This window comes from Petaurus breviceps, unplaced genomic scaffold, assembly GCF_028583685.1.
Source record: "Petaurus breviceps papuanus isolate PSGF00001 unplaced genomic scaffold, PetGlider_PUasm1.0 189, whole genome shotgun sequence".
Classification (NCBI taxonomy): domain Eukaryota; kingdom Metazoa; phylum Chordata; class Mammalia; order Diprotodontia; family Petauridae; genus Petaurus; species Petaurus breviceps.
Window position 1 is genome coordinate 32,354,342 of NW_027185809.1, and position 27,779 is coordinate 32,382,120.

Genomic DNA, 27,779 nt, shown 5'->3' on the forward strand with positions numbered 1-27,779 from the left:
GAATAAATGGTCCTTCCCTTAATATGATAAAGAATACATATCCATCTTAAAGTAAGAGATAGCATTTTCTATAATGTAGAAACTCTGGAGGCCTTTTCAATAAATTCAGAGATAAAATAAGGATCTCTGTTGTCATCACTATTATTATATAGTATTATAGAAATGACAATATAAAAAAAGAAATTGAGGGATTAAACATAGGCAAAGAGGAAACAAAATTATTTATCCCAGCTATATAAGTTCTATAGGTCATTCATCCAAATGCATGCCATAGTCTAGGCAATAGACATTCATTATCCACTTAGTCTTTTCTGTGTGAATGGTCAGACCCAACTATTTTGAGTAATTATGGATCTCTTCCAGGATGCCCTGGTACACGAGATAATCAGCACAATGAGGAGTCTCTAGAGGATTCACCATCTCTATCCCCACCCGGATGCTCAGAGTAGTTCAACATCCCAAGCGGCCACCAGGGAAGGGAAGGACTCAATGCTCTTTCAAATGTGTCATACTCTCTCGAATTAAAATGCAAATAGCGCTTCAAAGTATAATCCATTCACTTGTTATCTAACTCTTCAGTGGACTTTCCTTTAATAACTCACTCCTTTGAAAATAGGACACAAAATACTTTGGGAGAGGGAGAGGAAATAAGATGACAAAAACAAGCTGTAAGCTCTAACTCCTTCACCATTTTACCTAGAACTAGCTCTTCTTCCTTCCAAGCTTTAGAGGCAACTTGGATTTGGAGCCAGCAAAACTTGGGTTCAAATCTCATCTCAGTCACTAGCTGTGTGAGCCGGGGCAAGTTATTTAACTTCTCTTAGACCCAGTTCTCTCATAAAATGGTAAAAGGAATAGCTATAACAGTTACCTCACAGGGTTGTTGTGAGGGCCAAATGAGATAATGTACGCAAAGTGTTTTAAAGCACTCTCCATTCTTGTTATTCTTATTTAGAGAGTCCAGAGTTTCCAATTTGACTGCAGTGGGATCATCAAACTTGTACAGAATAATGGATAAAAGGGAACCACCATATCAGGAAGCTATTTTTGTCTATGAATTATACCAAGAGCTCTTTCATTCCCACTTTAGTATATTGTAATATATTCTAATAAGATTTCAAAAGAGAGGGAGGAGGAGAGCAGCTTAATGTGCTTTATGGCATGGTTGACTTGCTCCTGTTTTTCTCTCCTGTCTGTACTTGCCAATTCTCTCATATTTTATTCTCATCTAACCATGTGGCCCCCAGCTTTTATGCCCCAGAATGACATTGACTTTATTCTGTATGTTTAATGTCTAATTCTCATTAGCTTATAGAACTTGTCCAATAGTTACTTAAGTGTGCTGGGATCCAAATTTTATTAGCTAAACTTTCCACTCTGTTGTCATGGCAACTTCACATTGAAACAATTAGATGTAAATCTGGGTGTTTCTTAAGGCAAGTTGATAACTTCCAGGCAGAGATGTTGATTTAAGAGTGCATTGGGAGGAACAGAGAATTAGTGGCACTATTGAATTACTGGTTTTGACACCTTAGTCCTTCAGGATTCACACCTCACACCTGGAATCAATGTTTTTATTTCTGACTTAAAGCAGAAATCTCTTTCTTTGCTCTCAGTGCCCCTTTAAACACGCTCGTTCCCTTTAAGAGAGTGGCCATGAAGTAAAATCTGGGGTTCAGGTTGAATGCCCAGACAATGTGATCCCTGCACTAAAGGCACTTTCAGTTCAGGTGCACCCTGGCTCCCATTCTCTTGCTGGTTCCTCATTGATTAGTTTTGGAGAGAGAAATGATGAGAGATATTCATGTTTCAGCTGCTCTCAGTGACTTTTGAGGGTCTTTTCCATCTCTAAAAGTTGGACTTTCCAGCTTCCCAGAAAAATTGCCAAGGAAGAGAATAATTAACCAGAGAAGGAGGGAAATTGGTTACATATGAGAAATTATAATATAGAGTCAGTGAGGAAAAAGAAGCAGCAAGGAAATCTATAGTGTAGCCCAATATCTTCCCTTTATTAACACAGACTTTTCTAAAATATGTTAGGAAGATTGGCAAAGAGTATAAATATGAAATGAGACCCACTGTCAACACTGGATTTATTTTACATGGGTCTAGTTGGGGTGAGGAGAAGGGAATAAGCATATATATGAATTACCATGTGCCAGGCACTGTGCTAAGTGCTTTATAAATATTATCTTACTCTATCTTCACAATGACCCTGGGAGGTAAATGCTGTTATTACCCTATTTTACAGTTGAGGAAATCTAGGGAGACCTCAGTTAGAATCTAGTCCTAGACACTTACGAGCTGTGTGACCATGGGCAAGTCATTTATCTCTCTTTGTCTCCGTTTCCTCAGTTGTAAAATGAAGATTAGCACCTACCTTCCAGGGATGTTGTGAGGATAGAATGAAATAATATTTATAAAGCACTTAGTACAGTGCTTGGCACATAATAGGCACTATATAGATACTTACTCCCTTCTTTTCCCTACCCCCTGAAGCAAAAGTTAAGTGATTTACCTAGGATCATGCAACTGGTATCTAAGGTCAAATTTGAACTCAAGTGCTCCTGACTCCAGGCCTGGCACTCTATTCACTGTGCCACCTACTGCCCTGTTTCTGATTTAGGAGACACACAATGAACTGCATCACCCACAATAATTTGGGCCAGGTAAACCTCTATCACTGAGCAATATTCTCTGTGGATTACATCTTCTAGAATGCTGTGTATGAGTCATGGTATGGAGAAGTCCTTAAACAAAGATCCTTATGAGCCTTTGCAACCTGGGAGGTGTACAACGACTGAAGGAGTTCTCAAGAGCCTTCTTCATTGTACTTACAGTAATTCCCAACTTTTATTGTACTATACCACTATTATATATATATATATATACATATATATATGTACACACAGACACATACACACACACATATATATTTAATATCCTCTTTCTAAAAGTGCTCTGTGATTTAAAAAAAGGATCACATTTATATAGATCCTTATAGTTTACAAAACACTTTTCTCAAGGCTCTATAAAGTAGATGGCATCATTATTATTACCCCCATTTTACAGATAAGGAAACTGATGCTCATCAAACAAAGATGTATCACCTAAAGAAATATAATTTCAGAACAGGGACTTGAACCTATATTTAGGTTCATGGGATGCAGAGATAGAAAATTCCTTATGTTATAGATGAGGAAACTGAAGAATAGAAGGATGAAATAGCCAACCAAAGGCATGTAGGTAGTAAGTAGTAGAAGGTTAATGGAATTCTAATCAAGATCCTCTGAGTCTAAAGCCAAAGTTTTTCTCACTATATTTGGTGTTACTTTTCTGACTCTAAATCAGATTCTCTTTCTGTTATAATTCAAATTTAACATTAAGATTATTTAAATAGAAGTTGTTTTGAGGAGGTTATGAGTTTCATTACACTTCTAATAATAACTGGAGGTAACGTAGGGCATCTCAAAACTATTGAAATGACTTTCTTTAAAATAGTATGGGAGGTGATGAACCATTGCCAGTTGTCCTGACCTGTTTCTTACAAGTGGATTCTGCTAACTCTGGAGAAAAGAGTGAGGCTGATGACTTTGCACATCTCTGTCTCCCTTAAATTCAATTCACTTGAAAATCAAGACATCACCCTCCTGATGTCATTGGTCATCTTCAAGAATGAAGGACAATCAACATCAATGAGAGATAGAATGTAATATGTAAGGTCAGTTTGGCTTAATCATGGAGTATAGAAGAGGGAGTGATATGCAAAGAGGTTGGAATGATAGCTTGAGGTCAGTGTGAAGGTATTTAAAAGTTAAATAAAGCAATTAATATTTTAACCCAGAAGCAATAAGAAATCTCCGAAGTTGTTTGGACAGAGGAGTAGGTCATTGCCTAAAGAAAATCACTTGGGCAGCAGCATTGAGGATAGATGTGAGTGGAGAGAAGGCTTTGGGTATGGAGACTGATTGAGAGACTTTTCCAATAATCTAAGTGAGAGGTAATAAAGTGATAGCTGTGTGAGTAGAGAAAAAGGGTCCAGAGGTAAAAGAGATGTGGTGGAGATAGAAATGGTGGGATTTGATAACTGATCTAGGATACATGCATAAGGGAGAGGGAGGCATCAAGGAGAATGCTGGGATTATGAGCCTGGGAGACTAGAAGGACAGTAGTTTATTTGATAGAAATAATGAAGAAGGGAGGAGATTTGGGGGAGGGGAAGGGGCAGATGATGAGTTGGATTTTAATATATCTGCCCGATCTCCAGTTTGAAATGTCAAATAGGCAATCAGTGATGTAGGACTTAGACCCAGTGGAGCATGTAGGGCTGTATCTAAACATCTGGGAGACATCTGTGCAGAGATGATAGTGAAACCTACAGGAATTACTGAGGAGAGAGAGAGAGAGAGAGAGAGAGAGAGAGAGAGAGAGAGAGAGAGAGAGAGAGAGAGAGAGAGAGAGAGAGAGAGAGAGAGAGAGAGAGAACAAAGCCTAGGACAAAACCTTGGGCAACATTTACACTTAGGAATCATGATATGGGGGATGAACCACTATAGAAGACAGGAGAAGAAATGGTTATACAGGCAAGAGGAGAATCAGGAAGGGGCGGCCAGGTTGCTCAGTAAGAGCACCGGCTCCAGTGACGGGATGACCTGGGGATCAAATCTGGGCTCAGATACTCAGCACCACCCAGAAATAACTGGCCGTGTAACCTTGAGCAAGTTACTTAACCCTGATTGCTTAAAAGAAAGAAAGAAAGAAAGAAAAAAGAGGAGAATCAGGAGAGCAATATAATGAAAACGTAAAGAAGAAATAATATCCAGGAGGAAACCATGGTCAACACTGTCAAAAAAATCCTCTGGATGCTCCTCAGTCTATCAATGTCCTTCTTCGATTGGGGTTCCCTGAAATGCTCCAAACAAGGCAATAATAGAACAGGATTATCACCTCCTTGTGCCTGGAAACTATGCTTTTCTTACATAGCATTAGCTTTTATGTTCACCACATCATACGTCTGGCTCAGATTGAACTTGCAGAATATTAAAACCCCAGATCTTTTTCAGTCAATCCAGTGTCCAACCATATCTCCCCCATTTTGTACTTCTGAAAAATAATAATAGCACTACTTCATAAAGTTGTTGTGAGGATCAAATGAGCTAATATTTGTTAAAAAAAAAGTTTACAATAAGTGACTGAGGCTAGATTTGAACTCATGCCTTCCTGACTTCAGGCCCAAAATGTTACCTAGCTGGCTCTGAATTGAATATAGTGGGTATTTAATACATAGTTGTTTAATTAAGTTGAAAATATATTTATTACTGGTAGGGCAGTTTAAGCAATTTTTCAGTATTATATTTTATGGATGAAGAAAAGATGAAAACCCAAAAAGAAGAGTGTATACAAGAGGAGATGTGTGTAAACTTTATAAAATGCTATAGTTAGGTCAGGGAGAATGAGACTCAAGAAGAGACCATGTATTATTAAATGATACTTTGATCTGTGACTTTACTGATATGGTCATTCCTTTCACAAATGCATGTTGAAACATGTTGAAAACCCCTCTGCCCCTTCTCCTTTGTGACTCCTGTTCAAGTATCACTACAAATGTTGAAGATCAGTAGCTTCCCCTTGTTCTTTTTTGTGCTTGAGGGTACACAAATGTCACTTGGATAGTATATTTTCTCTGATTTTTATTACATGACAGCCCTCTTCCCCCATTTCTTGTCTGAACACATGTATCTTCAAAACATCTTGTACTAACTTCTTACATGAAAGTCTTATTCTAAATCTTCATTGGGGTGGAGATGACCCATTCCTAAAAGGTAGTTTGTGATGCATGATTGTGATAGTAATGGCAATTAAAGATTCCCCTGTATTGGCTTGGTTTTCAAATTGATTGTGTTAAAACCCAGAGCTTGTTAATCCCACCTGTGGGATGGACTTGTTGATGTGAAAAGAGAGTCCTGAACTGGGACACAAGAGAGAGGCGGAAGACCTTTTTGGAAGCAGCACCCACGTGGAAGCAGGGAGAGAGACTAAGAGAATTGCTGGTGGCCGCTTTGAATTGCCCTGGACTTTTGAGACCTGCCCCCTGAGCTGCCAAGGACTGAGGAGACATGGCTGTTTTGCTGGTACTTTGTCTGTCTGTTTTGATGTTGTTTTGCCAGATTTGTCCACTGGTGAAAGACAGTCCTGTTGTTGAAGAAGTCCTGGAATCTGGCTTTTGGCTAAGAAGCCCTGAGACTGTCCTGCAGACAGAGAATGAATACTGTCCACTGCCAAAGGACAGTACTGTTGTTGCAGGGGTCTGGAGACTGTCCTGCAGACAGAATGAATACTGTCCACTGGTGAAGGACAGTGCTGTTGCAGGGGTCTGGAGACTGTCCTGCAGACAGAATGAATACTGTCCACTGGTGAAGGACAGTGCTGTTGCAGGGGTCTGGAGACTGTCCTGCAGACAGAGTGAATACTGTCCACTGGTGAAGGACAGTGCTGTTGTTGCAGGGGTCTGGGAACCTTTCTGTTGGTTCAAAACCCTCTCCCAGGATTTCTGTAAACATACAACCAGAAAATCCTTCTTCAGGGCTTCTGAACCAACAGAAAGGTTCCCAGACCCCTGCAACAACAGCACTGTCCTTTGCCAGTGGACAGTATTCACTCTCTGTCTGCAGGACAGTCTCAGGGCTTCTTAGCCAAAAGCCAGGTTCCAGGACTTCTTCAACAACAGGACTGTCTTTCACCAGTGGACAAATCTGGCAGAACAACATCAAAACAGACAGACAAAGTACCAGCAAAACAGCCATGTCTCCTCAGTCCTTGGCAGCTCAGGGGGCAGGTCTCAAAAGTCCAGGGCAATTCAAAGCGGCCACCAGCAATTCTCTTAGTCTCTCTCCCTGCTTCCACGAGGGTGCTGCTTCCAAAAAGGTCTTCCGCCTCTCTCTTGTGTCTCCAAATCTGCGTCACCAGCTCCTCCCAGTTCAGGACTCTCTTTTCACATCAACAAGTCCATCCCACAGGTGGGATTAACAAGCTCTGGGTTTTAACACAATCAATTTGAAAACCAAGCCAATACAGGGGAATCTTTAATTGCCATTACTATCACAATGATTAGAGATCAGGAGAGACACTGAGGTTAGGGACATAGATCTAGGAACTATCTTTATAGAGAAGATCATCGAATGAGAGCTGAAGAGGTCATTAAGAGAAAGAATGTAGGGAGAAAAGAAAAGAGACTTTGGGGGGAGGGGACAGAACCTTGGGGGATACCCACAGTTAGAGGGTATGACATGGATGATGAATCAACAAAGGAGTCTGAGAAGAAGAAGTCAGGGGGTAGGAAGAAAATGTGGAGAGATCACAATCATGAAAACCCAAAGAGAAGAGTGTATACAAGAGGAGAGGTGCATCAACTTTATAAAATGCTATAGTAAGGTCAGGGACGATGAGACTCAAGAAGAGACCATTAGATTTGGCAATTAGGAGAGAGTAGTTTCAATTGAATAACGAGTCTGGAAGGTGGATTACTAGTAGCAAAGAAGAAAGCAAAAGGAAAGGAAGTGGAGGTACCAAGTATAGATGGCTTTTTGAGAAGTTTGCTGAGAGAGGAAAGAGAGACATGAGACAATAGTTCTTCAGAATAAAAAGATCTGATAAAGGTTTTTTTGCTTTTAAAGAATAAGTAAGACTGGCACTTATGGGCATTAGGCAAGGAACAGTAGGTAGGGAAAGATTAAAGAATATAGATGTAGGGGTGATAGTGGGGCACTTTGCAGGAGAAGACCAGAGGGGATAGAATCAAGGATGCATGTAGAGTTTGGCCTTGGTGAGAATGGCCATGAGTAGATGAGTAAAGAAGGAAATATTGGGGGATGATATTAAGAATTTATGAGATTAGGAGGAGGAAAGAAGTTCCTGGTAGATAACTTTGTGTGTGTGTGTGTGTGGTTTTGTTTTTTGTTTTTTTAGTAAAGAATGAAATGGATGCTTGAAGAAAGATGATAAAATTTGGAACAGAAGCCTTAGAGAAAAATATAGAAAATCAATTAGGTTAGACTAAAAGGACTGGCTTGCTTCAGTGACGCTCCTGTTGAGCTTAGAAAATATAGATTTACAGTGTACCCTGTGGGCATGACTCTGTTAGTTCCTCCAACTCTGGCAGCACATGAGCAGGAATGGAGGAGGTAGATGTTGGGAGCAATCTGAGGTTGAAGTTCAGCAAGGTATGAGTGATGATAAGAAAGGGAGAAAGGGATTCAGGAGTAGAAGGGTAAAGAATTGAACCGGTTCCCTTAGAGGTCAAGAATAAGACAGAAGGACTAGGGAAAGTGGACTAGCTTTACCAGATTTCAATCTGTATAATAAAGCAGCATTCATCAAAACTACTTGGTACTGGCTGAGGAATAGAGGAGTGGATCAATGGAATAGATTAGGCACACGAGACCTGAATTCAAATCCTGCCTGAGACACTTGACACACTTACTAACTGTGACCTTGGGCAAATCACTTAACCCCAATTGCTTTGCCTTCCCCCCCAGAAAGAAAGAAGGAAGGAAAGAAAGAAAGAATGTTGTGGCTCTGAATGTGTGAAAGATCAGTGTGGGCTAGGGAAGAACACTTCCTAGAGGGAGGTTATCCTTGAAGAATGGTAGGATTTGTATAAGAGGTCATTTTTAAAGATGAAAGGAAGGTAGGAATTTAGCATGAAAGAATACAAGTAAGGCGCACTGCTCTGTGTTCATTCTTTCCAACTTTCACTCATACTGACAGGCTGGGTCCCCTAGAAGGCAGTTGAATACTCATTCCCCCAGAGTTCTAGTTCATCTTGAAGTATTGTAGGTAGTTTTCTTTCTTTCTTTTTTTTTTTTTTTTAAGCAATCGGGGTTAAGTAACTTGCTCAAGGTTACACGGCCAGTTATTTCTGGGTGTGGTGCTGAGTGTCTGAGCCCGGGATTCGATCTCCAGGTCTTCTCAACACTGGAGCCGGTGCTCTTACTCGCTGTGCTACCTGGCCGCCCCTGTAGGTAGTTTTCTAATACAATTGCTCACAAGCCCCCATCTGATGTGCTACTCATTGATTATCAGCCAGTCAGACCTAATTAGCTTTTAGAAACAAGTATTTACTAAGTTAGTATAGTAACATCACTTGCTACAAAAACATTCCTCTCAGTACCTGAAATGTACTCTCTCACATATACATACAGAATCCAGGAAAAAGTGGTCTCGAGATTAGAGAGTTCCTAATTGAATGGCAAATTTTATCTTTTTTCTGGAGTCTTCATGAATCTTCCCTTTGATAGGTATACTTCTCTAGTTAGCTCTCAGCACCGAGACACTTATTATTGTTCAGTTGTGTCCAACTCTTCGTGGTTCCATTTGGGGTTTTCTTGGCAAAGATACTAGAGTGGTTTATCATTTACTTCTCCAGCTCATTTTATGGATGAGGAAACTGAGGCAAACAGAGTTAAACGAGTTGCCCGGGGTCACACAGCTATCAAGAGTTTGAAGTCAGATTTGAAATCAGGTCTTCCTGACTCCAGGCCCAGCACTCTACCAACTGTGCCACCTAGCTTCCTGTGGGGACCTTTATAGAGTCCTGAAGCTGCAGTTCTGTCCTTCAGAGTCCTTCAGACTGCCTTTCAAACTAGTGTTTAGCTTGTCTCTCTTGGCTCCCAGCTGGATGCAATTTGTTACTGGTCAAGTTTCTCTAGTGACATCAGGACCATAGGAGGAGAGAGAATATGACTCACTTCCCTTCCGCTCACCCCCCCACTCCCTTTACTTCCCTTTGATTATAGGTGCAAGAGGTTTGCTCCTCTAACCTTGATTCTCAAAGCATGTGCTGGAATGCCTCTGCTAAAGTCTCCTTCTCTGATAGTCATAGGGTCCAAAGCATGTCTAACTCTTTCAACAAATCCAAACACATTTCATCATCTGATTCTGTCTAATTGTTAGGGTTATTTTACTCTTTCCCAACTAGATAAATTAGATTGTTTTCTCCTGGTTTATGTTTTTACTGGATTGATTCAAAAGAGGTGTCTGGAAATTGTTCACAGCAAGTTTACTCATCTGATTGATTAATTCTGTAAGTCAAAAAAAGAGCCATTCTTTCCTAATGAAGGTATCAGGACATTGAGCATCTAGTGAGTTATGTTAAGTGAGGATGGACTCTGTGTGTGTGTGTGTGTGTGTGTGTGTGTCTGACACAAGGATGTGGAAATGCATACAACATATTTAGGCTACAGCTAAGGGATCAACCTACCTTGAATGGAAGGTTTACATAGAAAAGCAACATATATATTTACTTCAGATTCTTAGTGTCAGAGGCATACTTTCCTCTGTCTAGTTAGGTTGGAGAGCAAATACAGGAGAGGAAAAGAATACATTTTTCTTTTTGCTTGCAGCTCAATTGGTTGCATTACAAGTATCTTCCTGTAGCATTAAATCAATAGAATTCTAGAAATGGAAGGGACCCCAAGGAGATGTTTGGTCCAAGTGCCAGCCTCCAGGATAGCTAAGAAGCTGAAAAATAAGATTTATAAGGCAAGGCTAAAGGAACTAGGATTATCCAGCACTTTTGGCTGTATTATATGTTCCATCCAAATCCAGCGGAATGTCATTTTCATGTGAGACCTCAGCAAGATGTTGTACAAAATATCATTTTAACATTTAAGTACATTAAGATAGAGTTAAAGTTCAATACACAATAAAACAAAAATATATTATTAATCAAGATTATTTTATCAAGGTTATTACTAATAAAGATTATTATTAATCAATAAAATCAAGGTGATTAATCAATATAATAGTCAAGATTATTATTAATCAAGTTATTTTAATCTCATTTTTTTTTTGGCTCTGTTGCCTTCAAAGTGGCTTTTGCTTTTAATCCTTTTTTACTGGGAATTCAAGCTTATTTTTATCAAGATCATTAACATTTTTATCAAAGATGCCATCCCTTTCTCCTCAGTCCTTGTTTAAGGTCATGATGATGAGGAAGATGCATGTGAGGATACTTATATAGGCAACTAGGTAGCATAATGGATAGATTGTTTGAACTGGAGTGAGGAAGTCATGAGTTCAAATCTAGTCTCGGATGCTTATTAGCAGCGTGACCTTGGGCAATTCACTTTACATCTGTTTGCCACAGTTTGTTCAACTGTAAAATGAGGATGACAATAGCACTTACTTCCCAGGGGTTTTCTGAGGACCAAATGAGATAATATTTGTAAAGTACTTTGCAAACCTTGAAGTGCTAAATGCTAACTATTGTTCTTATATATTTGGTGATTTGTGGTCTCTGTATTGGGGTTTGTTGGCAGCATCCTTGTCATTTAGGACCTAAATTTAGAATCTAAAAATTAGAACCTAAATTTTCAGATAAAATTTTCCTCCTGAAATTGACTTTAAAGAAACAGGTTTCTCCTGTGACTTGAATATTCCTTCTTAAGGTCACCATTTCTCACCAAATCTGGTAGTCTTTTCTCAATTCACAAATTTCTTGAGATTTCTAATTCATTGAAGCTATTGCCTAATATTTTATTAGTTTTTCTTGTGACATCGATAACATTTGCTTTTCTGATTATTGTTTCTTTTGGGCCACCCTTTCTCTCTCTATCTGCCTCTGCTTATCCATTAACAACTATTAGTATTCTCCAATGATCAGCCCTGACTCTACTGTTTGTGACAGATTCATTCACTCTAAAAACTCACCATACTCAGCAATCAGTGAATCAGCAGGTACCTAACCATGTGCCAGTTATTGTGTTAGGTCCTAGATATACAAAGATGTAATTTAAAAAATCCATTGCTTTATTTTCGGAGTTTACAAGGAACAGGGCTGGGAATTATGGAGAATACAAAGATGATTAAAATAAGGTGTCTACGCTCAAAGAGCTCATCCACATTCCTAGTTGCTACTCCAGATACCACCTATATGTGGGCAGTTTGTAGATCTATACCTTCAAGGCACTTAATCTATTCTTCTTCCAGTCCTCAAAAATCCTATTGCTTTCTAGACATCTTAATTTGGCTATCTTACCAACTGAATATAACGTGCTGATAAGTGACCTTGTCATACTTTTCCCTCATTTCTTCATGTTCCCATTTCTATCAAAAACGTACATCTTGTTGATCCTCCATGGGGGTACCTCTTGAGGACAGAGACAGTGTCTTTTGGAGTTTTCGTATGCTTCCAAAGCTCCTTAATGGTAAGGAATAGAAGGACGGGGGTGGAGGAAAATCATGAAATTTAATAGTGGTGTCCTAAAGAGCATAGTCTTATATTCCAGTCAGACAATGTGAATTTCCCTTTCTATCCTTTTTACTAGAAATTTTACTCTCTGCTTCCCCCTCCAAAGACTTGTTATATATTAGGGAAAATGGAGAGAAGTTGCCAGGCTTTCCCAGGAATTGTACACATTTCCATGAGTTTGAGTGAGAGCTATGCACACAGCACTTAGCACAATGCCCACAATGCCTTTGTACATGATAAATACATCATAGTAAGTGATTGTTTTGATTATTAAGCTCCCAAGGATGAATGCTTTACATAAACCATATTGGCTTTTGCTTGAAGGTGAGGACATTCCAATTCCCTATCCCCTCACTCTTTTTCTAATATATTTCAACCTTGCAGATAGGTTCAGAGAACCCATCAGCCATAATTTATTTTTTTAACCAGTCCACTAAAGAAATACTGGTGTAATGAACCTTATTTTCAGTTTCCATTATTTTTTTCTTGTTTTCAGCTTGATGTATAATAAGCCTGATCTAATTTCTTTCCAGGTCATGGTCCTGTGGGACCTTACTATTTATTTGCATGGTTTATGTAGCGATAAAATAACTCTTCAACACACACTATATAGCATTTATGGATTTGAATAAATAGGCAAACTTCTCAGTACATAAGATCTAGAAGGGGAAAAAAAAACACTTGGGATTGTAAACCACTTGGGTAAAAAGAAAAAAAATTATTGGACAGTCTTGCCCAATTCTCCAGATGCCCATACCCCTGCCTACTCATGTCGGTCTTTTGCGTGCTGAGTCCTAAAGTGAGAAGCCGTGAAGAAGGAAAGTTCTCCCCTCCACCTTCTACTGTCAGATTTTAAGTTCCTTGAGGTCAGAGATTTTGTTGCTTCTCCTTTTTGCCCCAGATGCCTTGCAATTTACAGTAGGCACTACCTAAATATTTATTAAATGGTTTTAAACTGTTACAGTATACTTTAGGACAACAATGTTTGATAACAATGATTCTTTTGCACCCCTCCCCCCCATCACCTTCATCTTCCAAGAAACTGGGAGAGGCAATGATGACTTTTTGATGGCATGAGTACTTAATGCTAGCTCTACTCATCACAATTTTCAGACCACCAAGTACTTAATATTTTTGGACTTTCAGCACACCATTGCTATTCATTTTTTTTCAGTATGACATCCCCTGACACCCCTAATAGTTAAGTATGGAACATGTTCATATTTTTTTTTAATGAAACAAAGAATCTCTATTTCATATAGATTTTTTTAAAGTATATGATATGTTCTGTGCCTCCCTCTGAACTTCTTTCTGTTTTCTTCTATTCATTTAAAAAAATGGTTTGTTACTTGTTTCTTTTTTTTTCTTCTTTTATGGCATCACTGGCATTAACCTCCCCCAATTCCCTTCTAAAGTCTCCTTACAGCCCCTGCCCAAGACACTTTAGTCAAATAAAAACAAATATACATATATATGCTATGTCTCAATATGTATGTCTCATTTCACATTTCTAGTACCTCACCTTTCTATCAAGACTTGGGAAGTAGGAATCATCATTAGTGTTCTGGAGTCACAACTTCTCATTGCATTTGTAATGGTGGTATGGCATATGCATAGAGTGGCTCTGGTGGTATTTCGCTGTGTAGAAATGTTAGGAAACCTGCTTCCATGAGAATTGTGATGCTGTAGAATGGAAGTGCTTTGGAGAAATTGTAGAGGGTACAAGGAAACTGGCTATGTTCAGTTAACCATGTGGTTAGGGTATTCTTTTCAACTTTCTACATAGCAAGAACTGAGGATATTTTTGAAAAGGCTTAAGTCAGCCTCAGCTACATCTCTTTGTCCTTAATGTATTCGTCTGTATTCTGTTCACGGTTCTTGACCTGTGAGGTGAAAAACAATGTTGGAAGGCCTTGACCCTTCTCTACCAATGCTAAAATGTGGTCCCATGAAATAGGACTTCATTTCCACTCTCTGTGAAATGATTGGAGTCTCTCATCATTTGAGTTTTATTGGCAATATACAGAAAGGCTAATGACTTCTGTGGGTTAATTTTATATTAAAGTACTTTGCTGAAGTTATTAATCATTTCAAATAATTTTAAAATGATTCTCTAGGGTTATCTAAATTCACCATCATATCATATACAAAAATAGCAATTTTGTTTCTTTTTTATCTGTATTTATTCTCAATTTCTATTTCTATTTTCTTGGCTAGAAATTGCTAGCATTTCTAGAATGACATCAAACAATGATGGTAGCAATAGATACCCTTATTTTAAGCCTGTTCTTATTGGAAATACCTCTAGAGTTTCTTCATTACAGACAATGCTGGTTCTTGGCTTTAGAAAGACATTACTTTCCATATTAGGAAAAGGTTCATTTATTAAAAGGGGTGTTACATTTTGTCAAAAAGCATTTCCTGCATCTGTTAATATATTCATGTGATTTGTATTTTTTTATATTTATATAGTCTATTATTTTTATAGTTTTCTTAATATTGAACAATTAGCATTCCTCAGAAATATCTTACCTGGTCATAGTGTATAATCTTTTAGTATATATTGTAGTTTCTTCGCTAATATTTTATTCACTATTTTTGATTTGATAATCATTGGGGATATTGGTCCATAGTTTTCTCTTTCTGCTTTCTCCTTCCTTGACTTAGGCATCAGGATCATATTTGTTTTATAGAAGGAATTTCATATGATCTCTTATTTTCCTAATTTTGTAAGCATCATATGTGATATTACTTGAATAAGCTTTTAAATTTGTTTAAAGGAATTCACTTATAAATACAATGGACTGAGATTTGGGGGGTGGAGTTCATTTTTGTTCAGTATCTTTTTTCTAAGATTAAGTTATTCAAATTCTTTATTCCTTGTTCTGTTAATTAGAATGTTTTAAATTGTTATTAGTATTGATATATTTCATTTGTTGAAATACAATCAGGCAAAATAGTGTCTAATAATTTCTTTTATTTTAATTATTTTGAATTATCTTAATTTATTGTAAATTCTCTTTTAAATTTTTTTATGTTGACAATTATTGATTTCTTATCCTTTTGTCATGTTATCTAATCATTATCTATTTCATTAAAAAACATCTACTGGTTTTATTTGTTAATTCAATTTGTTTTCAATTTTATCAAACTATCTTTGATTGTCATAATTTATATTTTTTGTTTAGTAGGCATTATTGTGTTGATTTTCTATTGTTTTTAAGTTTCATATTTAATTAAGGAACTTGTTCTTTCTTCTTTTTTTTTTTTTACTGAAATGCAGGTTTATTATTTTTAACTGAATTCCCTTGATCCAGCAACATAGTAAGAGATAAACATTGCTCCTGTGATTTAGTTACTATAAGGAACTCCCAGGTGAATACATTCCCTCTATCAATGCAGATTGGTACCTTCTCTGGAACTTATATTGTTAAGAGTATGGATTCTATTTTTTTTTTTTGTTGCTTTTTGGAGGGGTAGGCAATTGGGGTTAAGTCACTTGCCCAAGGTCACACAGCTGGTAAGTGTTAAGTGTCTGAGGCTGAATTTGAACTCAAGTCCTCCTGACTCCAGGGCCAGTGCTCTAGCACCACCTAGCCTCCCCAAGAGTATGGATTCTTTATCTTTTTTTGTGCCATGGACCCTTTCTCAGAAAAATGTTTAAAATTCATCAAATGAAACACAGGATTACAAAGGAAACCAATTATATAGAGTTATTGATTTAAAAAAATAAGTTCACAGACATAAGGTTAAGAATCCTTATCTTAGGGAGCTGCACAAAGATCTGAAGTTTAAGTGACTTGTCTAATGTGTACCAGTCAGTATGTTTCAGAGACACGACTTGAACACAGGTCTTGCTGGCTTCTAGCCCAGCTCTCCATCCATTGTGATGCCCTGTCTCTGGCAACCTTGTTTAGATTAGAATGGCAAGTCAATGAAAGTCTTGAAGCCCTGGTGGATTTCAATAATCACCACTTTCCTGTGTAAATGCTCTCAAGTCAGCTCTCTAAAAAAGCAGCTCCAAATCTAAGATTCTAGGATTCTATGTATTGTCAATATACCTTCCAGAACTTCACCAGGAAGCAAAGTCAAGGTCACTGCCCTATAGTTTGAAGAGTCCACCCTCTTCCTTCTCATGCTTCTCTTGCTTCTTGTATCTGAATGTCAAATTTTCTACTCAGCTCTGGTTTTTTCAGCAAGAATGCTTGAAAGTCCTCTATTCCACTGAATGACCATATTTTCCCCGGAAACATGATATCAGTTTTGCTGGGTAGGTGACTTTTGGTTTTAATCCCAGCTCCTTTGACCTCCGGAATATCATATTCCAAGCCCTTGGATCCCTCAGTGTAGAAGCTGCCAGATCCTGGGTTATCCCAGGATATGTGTGTGTGTGTGTGTGTGTGTGTGTGTTTCCACAATATTCAAATTGTTTCTTCCTGGCTGCTTGAAATATTCTCTCCTTGGTCTGGGAATTCTGGAACCTGACTATAATATTCCTAGGCGTTTTCTTTTTTGGTATCTTTTTCAGGAGGTGGATTCTTTTTTTTTTTTTTTAAGCAATCGGCGTTAAGTAACTTGCTCAAGGTTACACAGCCAATTATTTCTGGGTGTGGTGCGAAGTATCTGAGCCCAGATTTGATCCCAGCTCATCCTGACACTGGAGCCGGTGCTCTTACTTGCTGTGCTACCTGGCTGCCCCGATTGGTGGATTCTTTCAACCTCTATTTTGCCCTCTGGTTCTAAAACATCAGGGCAGCTTTCTTTGAGAACTTCCTGGAGGATGATTTCTAGGTTCTTACTTTGGACATGGCTTTCAGGTAGTTCAATAATTTTTAAATTATCTCTCCTGGATCTATTTTCCAGGTCAGTGGTTTTTCCCATGAGATATTTCACATTGCCTTCTATTCTTTCATTTGTTTTGTTCTTTTCAACAGCATCTTGATTTCTCATAAAGTCATTACCTTCCATTTGCTCTAGTCTAATTCTGAAGCAATGATTCTCCTCATTGAACTTTTGAGATTCGTTTTCCATCTGGAAAATTCAGCTTTATAAGGCATTCTTCTCCTCATTGCCTTTTTGAGCCTCTTTTGCCATTTGAGTTAGTCTATTTTTTAGGTTTTGATTTTCCTCAGTCAGGCTGTTGACTCTCATTTCGTGATTTTCTTGCATCGTTCTCATATCTCTTCCCAATTTTTCCTCCACTTCTCTTATCTGCTTCTTAAGGTCCTCTATGGCCTGTAACCAGCTCGTATTTTCCTTTGAAGCTTTTGGTGCAGGAGTTCTGACTTCACTGTTTTCCTCCTGTTCCATGCTTTGCTCCTTTTTGTCTCCAAAATAGAAGTCTAATGTTGGAATCTTCTGTCTGCTTTGTTTCCTTTGCCTGGTCATGTTGCCCCTATATCAGCAATGCAATATTCACAATGCCTATGGCAATTATAGATATGCTGATGTAGTTATCAATCACAAAATATATCAGGCTTTCTATATGGGCGATAAAGCTGGAACATTTATTAAAATACCAAAAGAATGAGTCCCAAAACCAGAAAGTCAAAGCCATCAGAGTAGTTATGAAATTGGCATAGGTAGATAAAGTAGAAAGTACCCACATTATCAAGCCTTTAAAACAGAACAGGCTACCTCAGGCAAAGGTCCTCCTCTCCCCACTCACAGCAACCACCAGCATCCAGGAAGCATGCTCCCAGCAGCTCCGGCCCCTGGCAGTCCTCAGCAGGACTCCTTAGCAGAAATTCTGGCTGACTCAAAAAGGGGTTTGCGCTTCCACTGCCGCTGCCTCTGCTGCTGCTTCCGCTGTCGCCACCACTGCTAGCCACTGCAGGAACTCTAGCTTGGCTTCCGCTTCCTCTTGCTCCACCCCTTCCTGCTATGTCAGCAAGTCCAATGGGGCATGAAAGATCTTTAAATCCCATAACCCTTACACCCCTCAGTCACTTGACCCCTGGGCTTTTTGCCACAGTAGGACTCTGCCACCAGACAGGGGAGCTTTTGTCTAATACAGTCTGTTATTCTCTTCCATTTTATGGGCAAATTCATGCTGTTCACATTCATAGTTATGAGTGCTAGTTGCATTTCCTTCTAACATATCCTTTTATGCTTTTTCCCTTCTTTTCTTCTCTTTATTATGAAAGAGAGGTGAGAGAGTATCTTCCTTTACAATGAAGAATAAGGTAAAAAGAAGGAAACTAATCAGCATTGGTAATCTGTAATTGAAGTGGTCTGCTTCCACTCTACTTCCCCTCTTCTCTTCTCCTCAACCTCATGGTCAAAACTTCTTATATTTCCTTTTTTCCCTTTAATTTTAATCTCCCTTTTGCAATCTACACTCCAAACTTGAAATTTGTTTTGATTGTCCCTCTTACCTGCTTAACTCTACCCTCCATGTTCAATCTTTCTCTTTCCTTCCCCCATTACTGACTTATATTGTTTAATATATACTTTATCCCAAATCCTTTATGTATGCATATATATTCAAACCTCCTTTGTTCTAGCTCATATAAGAATGAGATTCATATGATGCTCACTTTCCACCCTCATACTCTTCACTGCATGTTCTTGTATATTTCCTCTCCTGTACTCCAATTATTTGAGAAATACAAAGTTCTTTCCCCTTCCTCATTTTGTGCATAGCATATTTCTTTTTATCTCCCTTTTCTCTCCTCCCTTAAAACCAGCAGAATGGAACAAAACTATATGCAGCTCACCTCCCTTTTTTTTCTTATTAATTCTTTGTATGACACCTGAAGACATTTAAATTCTGAAATACTCCCCTATTAGAATATAAACAATTCATCATCATTTAGCATCCTCCCCAAGTTGCTCAAATATATTAATGTTTCTGGTTTTCTTTTGGCTCTCATGTTTCCATTGAAAAGTTTCTACTTAGCTCTGGTCTTTTCATCAGGAATGCTTGACAGCTCTCTATGTCATTAAAGATACATTTCCCATCCCCATTCCTGTAAAATTACACTCACTCATGCAGGGTCAGATATTATTGGCTGTAAGCCTTTTTTTTACCTCTTAGAATATCATATTCCAAGATATTCTCACATTTATAGTTGTTGCTGCCAAGTCTTGTATAACCCCAACTATAGTTTCTTGATACTTTAACACTTTCTTTTTGGATGCTCCCAGTATATTTCCTTTAACCTGGAAGCTCTGGATTTTGGTTATGATATTCCTTGAAGTTTTTAACTTGAGATTTCTTTTAGGAGGTGATAAGTGGATTCTTTCCATTTTTACATTTCCCTCTATTTCTAACAGATCTGGTCAGTTTTCATTTATGATTTCTCAACATATGGTATACAGGGTTTTCCCCCCATCACAGTTTTTAAGTACTCTAATGAATCTTAAATTATTTATTCTATATATTTTCTTTTTTTTCAGTCTTTTGATTCTGTCTTAATATTTCTTGTCTCTTGGAACCACTGATTTATTTTTGCTCCATCTTCATTTTCAGAGCCTGATATTTGGCTAATACTTTCTTTTTTAAACTACTTATTCTCCTTCCTATTCTTTCTTCCAGAACTCTTATTTCATTTATCACTTCATTTTATTTTAACTCTTGCTTAATTTTTTCCATTTACTCTTGGAGTCCTTATGACCAAGACATTCTCCCACCCCCCACCCAAAATTCTGTTTGTATTTGTTGTGGAGTTGCTCTCATCTTTTGAATTTAGTTCTTGGGCATCTTTTGAACTCTACTCTTGCTTCACTGTGCTTGTTTTCTTCTCATCTCCAGCCCAGTTCCTGCTTTGGGATACTGTGCCATAGCCAGGCTCTACACTATCCTGTATTCTTGGGTAGTAAGGCTCTGTTTGGTTCTGACTTCAATCTCCTGGCTCTTACCACTGGCTTCTACTTCCCCTGGTATGTCTACTCTCATAGATCTGGGAGTGTTAATTCCCCTTGGGGCTGACGCCTGGAATTTCCTTGCTTATAGCATTGTGGTCTTCAGGAATTTTTGGAGTGTCCTCAGCTTGAGCTCTACAGGTATCTAAACATCCTTGGAATTTTCCCATCAAAGCAATCAGGGCTTCTAGCTCCCTGTAGTATCCCTGGTTAGAATGCTGACCGAATTCTGGCCTGTTCACTTGTGCTTGTTTACCTGGTGGATCTTTCTCCAATTCCTTCAGGCTTCTTGTTGCCTTTTTGTGTAATCCTAGCTGGATGAAGGTTTTTACTCCTGTTGCTCTTTGGTTTTCTTGATTGTTATTTAAGATGTACTCTGTTGAGATCTTCAGTCAAGTACTGAAGGGAGAGAAGGACTCTTTTAGAACCTCTCACATCACCTTAACCAGAAGTGATGTCTCTATTTTGCGCAAAGCAAAATTAATTTTGTTTTGAGAACTTTGTACTTTTTTGAGATAACTGGAGATATCCTCATTGTTTGGGATATTGTGCCATGGCTGGGCTCTGCGCTATCTTTCACTCTTTGATGAAGGTAAGGCCCTGTTTTGTCCTGACCTTTATTTCCTAGGTTATTGCAACTGGCTTCTACCTCCCTAAACAGAATTGCTAATTTTAATTCTAGAGACCAGCTGTCTATACATTCTACACAGATGAAATAAAGGAGGAAACAGCCATTATCTAGTAAATTTATGTTGTGGAAACATCCGGTCAAACTCCTAAGTCATGTTCTGTACCACATTGTTTAGCACTTAATTTAATATAAATTACATGTTATTTTCTTTATTCATATCCCCTACCCTTATCTCTCTCACTAGACTGTAAGCTTCTTGAAGGAAAGGACCAAGTCTTCATCTATTGTAACTCTAAAGGACCTGGTAGAATGAATATAGCATGTGCCACAAAAGTGGTAGTTGATTGGTAACTCGGGTTAATCTCTGTCTTCTTCCTTACTTCCTTTTTTTCACATCAGAGGACGAATGGGGGAAATCTATTAACTTTTCAGTCTACTTTTCCATTGTAGGTACAGATGTAGACCCATCCATGCTCAGTAGACTTTAAAAGCCAATAAGCCTAGTAACCCATGTAAAAGTAGAACAATTTGGGCAGAAATGAGGTGGTTGGCAACACTTTGCTGTTGTCTCTCCCTCCTGTTATCCCTGTATTACATTTACTTTGTGGGGAAAAGAGAAATAAGAAAGCAGTAACAATTCTCAAAGGGCTTATGGAAGATTTTGAGGCAGACTCTGGAGAGGACCTTGGCTTTAACCAAGGATAGTTATAAATCCCTGTACTTAGACTGGTTTGGTATTTTCAGAGCTCCAGCTTAGAGCCCATAAAATATCATTGTGCCTGCTCAATGTGTTCCTTCCATATAAATGTCCAGACCTTGGGCCCCTAAGGAAACCATCATAATGCACTTTCACTGTCTGTAGCTTTGATCTTTCCACTGTAGTAAAGGTATAGTTAGCTTTTCTAGTGCTGAGTCCTTGCTCCTATACTAGACTATCAAATTATTTCTCATTCTCCAGAGTCTTTCAGTAGTTTTTTTTTTTTTTAAGCAATCAGGGGTTAAGTAACTTGCTCAAGGTTACATGGCCAGTTATTTCTGGGTGTGGTGCTGAGTATCTGAGCCCGGATTTGATCCAGGTCATCCAGACACTGGAGCCAGTGCTCTTACTTGCTGAGCCACCTGGCCGCCCCTAAGCAATTGGGGTTAAGTAACTTGCTCAAGGTTACATGGCCAGGTGTTTCTGGGTGGGTGCTAAGTGTCTGAGCCTGGGATTCAATCTCCAGGTCTTCTCAACACTGGAGCTGGTGCTCTTACTCGCTGTGCTACCTGGCCGCCCCTCTTTCAGTAGTTTTTGATCATGTTTTCTTTTGCCTGTTTAGTTTGGTTCAGTGGAAATAACACTAGACTTGGAATCAGAGGGGCAGAATTCAAATCCCGATTTTGCTATTTATGACCTATGAGACTTTGACTGAGTCACTTAACTTGTCTGAGTCTCAGTTTCCTTATTTGTAAAATGAGATTGGACAAGATGACCTCAAAAATCCCTTACAACTCGTAAATATATGATGCTATGATCCTAAGTTTGATGAGAAAAGTCTCAAGATGGTGGTCAGGAAGGATATTATTAAACTTCTCATCTGACAAATTTTCCTGGAGACAGGTATGTAAGAAGAAAACACAAGCATGAAGACAAAAATGTTACCTTTACCACACTCTCCTTGAAGAAGCTGCTCTCTGTTAACTCACTTCCATCTGTCCCAAGTCTTGCTCAATTTGATTTTTTTTTTTTGAGTTTGCCAACAAAGAAGCAATGAGCTTTTCCTTTCACTTCCTTTCTTTCGTTGACCTGACATCACACAGAGAAGGAGGATGAAGGTCCCAGTGTATAAACAGCAATCCTTCTCTCTCTCTCCCTCTGACACAGAAAGGTAGGGGATTGGTTGGAAGTCAAAGGAGTTTTGGAGGCGCTGATGCTAACTGCTGGATTTTGTTTCTCATTTCTTCCTGTTGAGGGTTTCTTTTTGTCTCTCCTCTGCATACCATAGTTATCAGCCAGTTTTCTGCTGAAGGAATAAAAGTTGTGATATGGGAGAATAAGGATGGAATAAAAGTAGAATGGGGCTGATGAGTGTTGTTTGATCATTTAAGTCATTTTGAGTGGATGGAGGTTAGTTAGGAGTTGGGTGGATGGAAAAGAAGCCCAAAGATGTAATTGTGTGCTGCCACAGGGAATCCTTTGGATGGCACTTCCTCTTCAGTTATTTGAATTGTAAATGAGAATGCAGCCCTTTCAACTGCTATCAAGGATGTTGATTGGGGGCCCACCCCAACTCTGCAAGTTAAGAAGAGGAGACACTGGGGAAAGAGTGGTGGATTTGGGACCCAGGGGACCTACGTTCAAATTTCGGCTTTCGACAGTGTGACGTTGGGCAAGTGACTTAAACTCTCTGGACCTTTCCATCACCTGTAAAATGAGGTGGGTTGGACAAGACGACTCTCGCAGCTCTCAATCTGTGATCCCATGATGTTAAAAAAGTTAATAGAAAGGGTGGGCGGGGAGCATGTGATGGGTTCACAGCCCTTGGTTCCAGAACTTGTTATATACCAATTGCCTCTTTCAGCGACCACCTACCTGCAGCTGATCTGTCTTTCACACACTCGGGATTCGCGAGGAGCCGGGAAGGCATGAAGAAGATAATCAAATACAGGCTATGTATAAATGGGCTTTAGCTTTCTAAAACCTTCATCTTTTCTCTCTCCAAAGGGGCCAATTGGGGGTGGGGGAGGTAGCTGGAGCACATGAGAAGGGGAGGGGGTGGAGGTGATTGTGTGCTGTGTGAGTGTGGCCCGGTTTGGGGGGGGGGGCGCGGATGTCTTACATAACCCTTCTTTCCTCCTCCCTTCTTCGGTTCTCTTCAAACGTGGGGTAGGAAAGAGGGAGCTGAAAGGATGCAGGTCAGGCTGTAGCGATGGATTGATGCCTTCTTTCGGAGGTTAGGGTTGGAAGATAGGGGGAGGTGAAGGTCAGTGGGTGTGTGGCGCCGGATCCACACCCCCCCTTCCCTCCCCTGTCCCCTCCTTCCCTTCCTCTCGGTTCCCCTCTGACGTCTGGAGCTGGCAGCTTGGCCGGTTCCGCATTCCTGACCCCTCCCCGCCGCCTAGGGGCCGCTATATAACCGGGGCTGATGCAACCCGTCTTGCCGCCCGCCACAGCCTGCGGGAGGGACGCCCTGGGGCAGCGCAGCGACGGGGGCGTTGTGGCCGCAGCCAAGGCGGCTGCAGAGGCGGCGGGGGAGGCAACGGCTGCTGGCCAGGCGCCGCGGCGGCTCCCGGGACAGGACGGGCCTGGGCACGGGAACGGAGCTCTGGAGCCGGGCGGTAGCGGGGTTCGGCGTGCGGCCGTCCTCCGCCTGCCCCTGCAGCCCTGCGCGGGGGGCGCCGCCTCCGCTTCCTCCCTCTGCACGGTGGGTACGAGGGGCTCGCGCTGCGTGGACTCTCCCCTCCCCCCTCCCCGTGGGAAGCCCCCCTGCAGACGTGGGCACCTGGGACGCCCTCCACCTCCCCGAGCGCAGCACCCTCTTCCTCCTGAGCCTCTCCCTGCGCACCCCGAGACCCCTCCCTGAGTGGAGCTCCTTGAACACCTGGGACCGGTCCCCCAGGCAAGGTGCTGAAAGCCTCTGAAGTCTCTCTGGAGGAGAAGTGGCCCGGGGACCCAGCTCCCCTCGGCGTAGCTCCCGGCACAGCGGCCCCTGGACTTCCCTGATGCCGCCTCCCCAGGACTGCTCCTTTAGGCTGGGCTGCCGGGTCCCTCTCTCCTCTGGTCGCTCTCAGCCTCCCCGCCCAGCTCTTTCTCTTTAGTCCACTTGTGGGGAGTTCCTGTGCTCGGGGAGGCGGGGGAAGGCGGGGTGGGTGAAGAGAAAACCGCCCGAAACCGATGGGACAGTTACCGTGGGGTTGGGAGAACTAGGGTCGAGGAAGATTGCAAATGATCTGAGGCCTTCCCCCTGCCCACTTTCTTGGAGAGGAAGCCTTAGGGAATTGGAGCCCGCACCTCCAGGGATGGAGGTGGGAAGAATTCCATGGGAAAGGCGTCTTGGGTTAAGATCCAGCGGGAAGAGGGCAGCAGGGGATTCCAGGCTGTTTGTATGGTCTGTGCCCCCATTTTGGCCTGGAAGAGGGGCTGTGGGCTGTGGCCATCCCAACTCCACCCTCCCCCACTTTGGGTTACATAAGGACCTGAGCAGAAACTGCCCTTTCCTCCCCTGGCTGCCTGGTCTGGCCCAGTGCTGAGGACTCTTCTGATCCATTGGAGGTGGGAGGGCTTGTGAACCAGTCCATAATACACCTGGACCCCTAAATGTCAGTGGCATGTTGATATGGTGATGGGGATGAAGGGAAGGACAATACAAGTTAGAAGACCTTACCTTTACTTAGAGGATGGAACATTTAGATGGGTGGGAAGTTAGTTTCTTCAGTAGGGAAGGAGTTGGAGAAGGTGATGATGGGGTGGCAAGGAGTCACTCTCTCCACTTAGTTCCTTTCAGGGTTAACGTTGTTAACACTGATGGCAGATCTGTCCTCTTTGTGTGCTACATGTGCCCAGGATATACCCGTGATGTTGGGTAGTGCCAACTGATTTTTTTCAATGTTCTTTAGAATAAGTGTAATCATCTTGTTTGGATGGGGGAATCTCATCATGAATGGTATTGTAAGACTGTTATAGATAGTATGTGCCAAAGTTTAAATAAATTTTGGTGGAATCTTATTGAAAACTGTTTTTAGGTCATCATCAACACAAAGGGCTGGGCAACAGAATATGAAGTGGAGACCTTGTCATTACAGAGGCCCTAGTGAAACTCTCCACACAACCTCTTGCCTCCTCTATTTCCCTGAAGCTTTAGGAAACATGTTTCATTGCTTACATTTTTCTAACAAATCTGGCTAAAAGATAAATCTTCCTTTGCAGATTTTTGGGGTAGACTTAAACCTGGAACCAGGTGCATATGGTATTGATTTTAAATGCATCTAAGAATCCCTGTTGTTGAGTAACATGGGGATAAATGGAGACCCTTAAAAAAACAAGCTAGAATCTCATTACCCCAAGAGAGGTAAGATAGGGTTCTGTCCAGTCATCGAGGGTTGGGGGTAGGAGGTGGTTAGCTCCCATTACTTCTGTTTTCTTTCTGCCATGACACTGCTCCAGAACCCCAGGCATTTGCTGGATCTTCCTAGACTGTTGGAACCTTGTCTGACCTGAAGGGATAAGGTACTTCTAGAGGTCATAAATGTTTGGAGATCCCTTCCTAATTTTCTCTCAAATCTTAATGAAGTAACCCTTAGGGTGATGTGTTGATAAGTGACTCCTCTGGCCGAAGGGGTGGCAAAGCCCACTGGGTATGGGTTTAGGCTCCTAACCTTAACCTTTGCCTTATGCTTTAACCTTTATGATAATGACTTCTGCCCGCTAGGGGTCCCTTTCCCTCCCCACGTTTCCCTTACTTTTGATGAAATTTGACCCCCCTCCTCCCCTGGCCTCCCACCTCTTCCATTTATTTATAGGATATAAGTGCACCTATTTTTTTAGTCTGCAAAGTTGTACCCAGGATTGGAAGACCCAAAGTCTCCTGGCCTTGTAGTGTGGTGGGGCACTTGGTATTGCAATGGGGGATATTCTTCATGCCCAGGTCTCCCTTTCCAACTCAGCCCTGGAATGGAAGAGCCCTGAGCAGTTGGTCTGCTAAGTTCATTTGAGCAATCATAGCTAGAGCTGAGGGCAAGTTACATTCTTTCATCCTTTTTCAGCTTTCTGCTTTCATTTTCTACAGTTTTCTTTTTTTCCATGGTAGTGAAATATGTTTGAAAATGAAGCGGGGGGGAAGGGAGAAGAGAAGGGAGAAAGGGAGAGAGTCAGAGAAATACTGTGTGTGTGGGCACATACATATGCACGGATGCTTGTGTGTATACATATGTATGTAGAGAGAGGGCAACAGGCACATTATTTTTCCATTTTCCTTTAATTAAGGCCCTGTGGAGGTGTGTTTGGAAACAGAGGGTCTCCTATGCCTTTGAGGAGGGTGAGAACACTTCGCTGGTTCCAGGGCCATATGCACTATATGGTGTCCAATGAAACTGGGCCTGGCTCATTCTGTTGCTTGTCTTGGCAGTCAGTTCTGTGGCTTGTATTACCAGTCCTGGAATGCAACCACTGCCAAGCTCTGTGTATGTGTGTGTGTATATGTGTGTGTCTGTGTGTGCATGTGTGTTTGAGTGCGTGTGGTTTGGCCTCTTAGAGCTCAGTCAGATACAAACTCTCAACAACCCAGGCAAGGAATTTTCAGCTTGGGTTTCTCCATGCTCTCATGAACATTTCTGGCTATGGGAGGCCTTTGCTAGAGCCCCCGTACTTGGGAGATTTTCTCCAGTGTTCTTCCACTGTTGCCTATGGGATTCCAGTTAGCCTTTGGTTGATGGACTTTTTGCTCTCAATGGCATTTAAAATATTGCAAATCATTGGCTGACTGCATGTTCCATTGTATTTTGTGTGCGTGTCTTACTACTGTCTTTTGATGCTAAGTTCAACAAATATTTTTTGAGCATCTCTTGCATGAAAGGTGCTGTGTTGGCTAACAGTGGTTAGGATTGGGGTAGTTAGAAAAGACAGCAGGATTAAATCAGTGGCAGGTGCTTCCTAGCTTTTCGTTCCTGCCCAGTGGACTTTGAAGATCTGTGAATTAATTATTGCAGCTATTCCTTCTACCAGCCCAGATCAAGGTAGCACTCATGCAGTAAAAAGATGTAGAATCAGAAGATCTGGGTTCAAATTTTGCCCCTGCCACTTACCACTTACATAACTTTGGGCAAATAAATTCAACTCCTGGGCCCTCAGATTCCTCACATAGCAAATGAAGTAGTGGGAATAGATGCCCCTTCTAGGTCTAAATCTATGATGCTATGAGTGATCTCTCTGTGTCTTTAAGAGATAGTCCTTATGAGTTATCGTGACCAAAATATTTATCATCTGGTGGCCAACTTTCTAGTGTTAAACCATTCCATAAGTAGTTAAATTGGTTCTTGGATAGCAGGCACCAAGTT

The 27,779-nt window shown here is 40.7% G+C and overlaps 1 protein-coding gene and 1 long non-coding RNA gene across 5 annotated transcripts in view; one reads left to right on the forward strand and one right to left on the reverse strand.

Annotated features, from left to right (window-relative positions):
- Positions 1 to 10,718: 10,718 nt before the first annotated feature.
- Positions 10,719 to 26,076, reverse strand: LOC138164436 (uncharacterized). Of its 2 annotated transcripts, none has more exons than XR_011169063.1 (5): positions 24,329 to 26,076; positions 23,567 to 23,668; positions 22,390 to 22,750; positions 20,373 to 20,515; positions 10,719 to 18,416 (listed from the first exon to the last, which is right to left on the reverse strand). It is a non-coding gene; the product is annotated as an uncharacterized lncRNA (long non-coding RNA). The 2 variants fall into 2 exon arrangements; XR_011169062.1 differs by having other exon boundaries at positions 23,567 to 23,671.
- JDP2 (Jun dimerization protein 2) overlaps positions 22,813 to 27,779 on the forward strand; it is an 88,266-nt gene continuing 83,299 nt past the window's right edge. Inside the window, exons 1-2 of one of the 3 annotated variants that reach the window (XM_069092257.1) lie at positions 22,813 to 23,163; positions 23,309 to 23,400. In XM_069092257.1, the coding sequence (XP_068948358.1) occupies positions 23,159 to 23,163; positions 23,309 to 23,400 (97 nt within the window). In that variant the 5' untranslated portion in view covers positions 22,813 to 23,158. Of the gene's footprint in view, positions 23,164 to 23,304; positions 23,401 to 24,015; positions 24,152 to 27,779 lie in introns of those variants that run through there. The other 2 variants (XM_069092256.1, XM_069092258.1) reach the window with 2 other exon arrangements.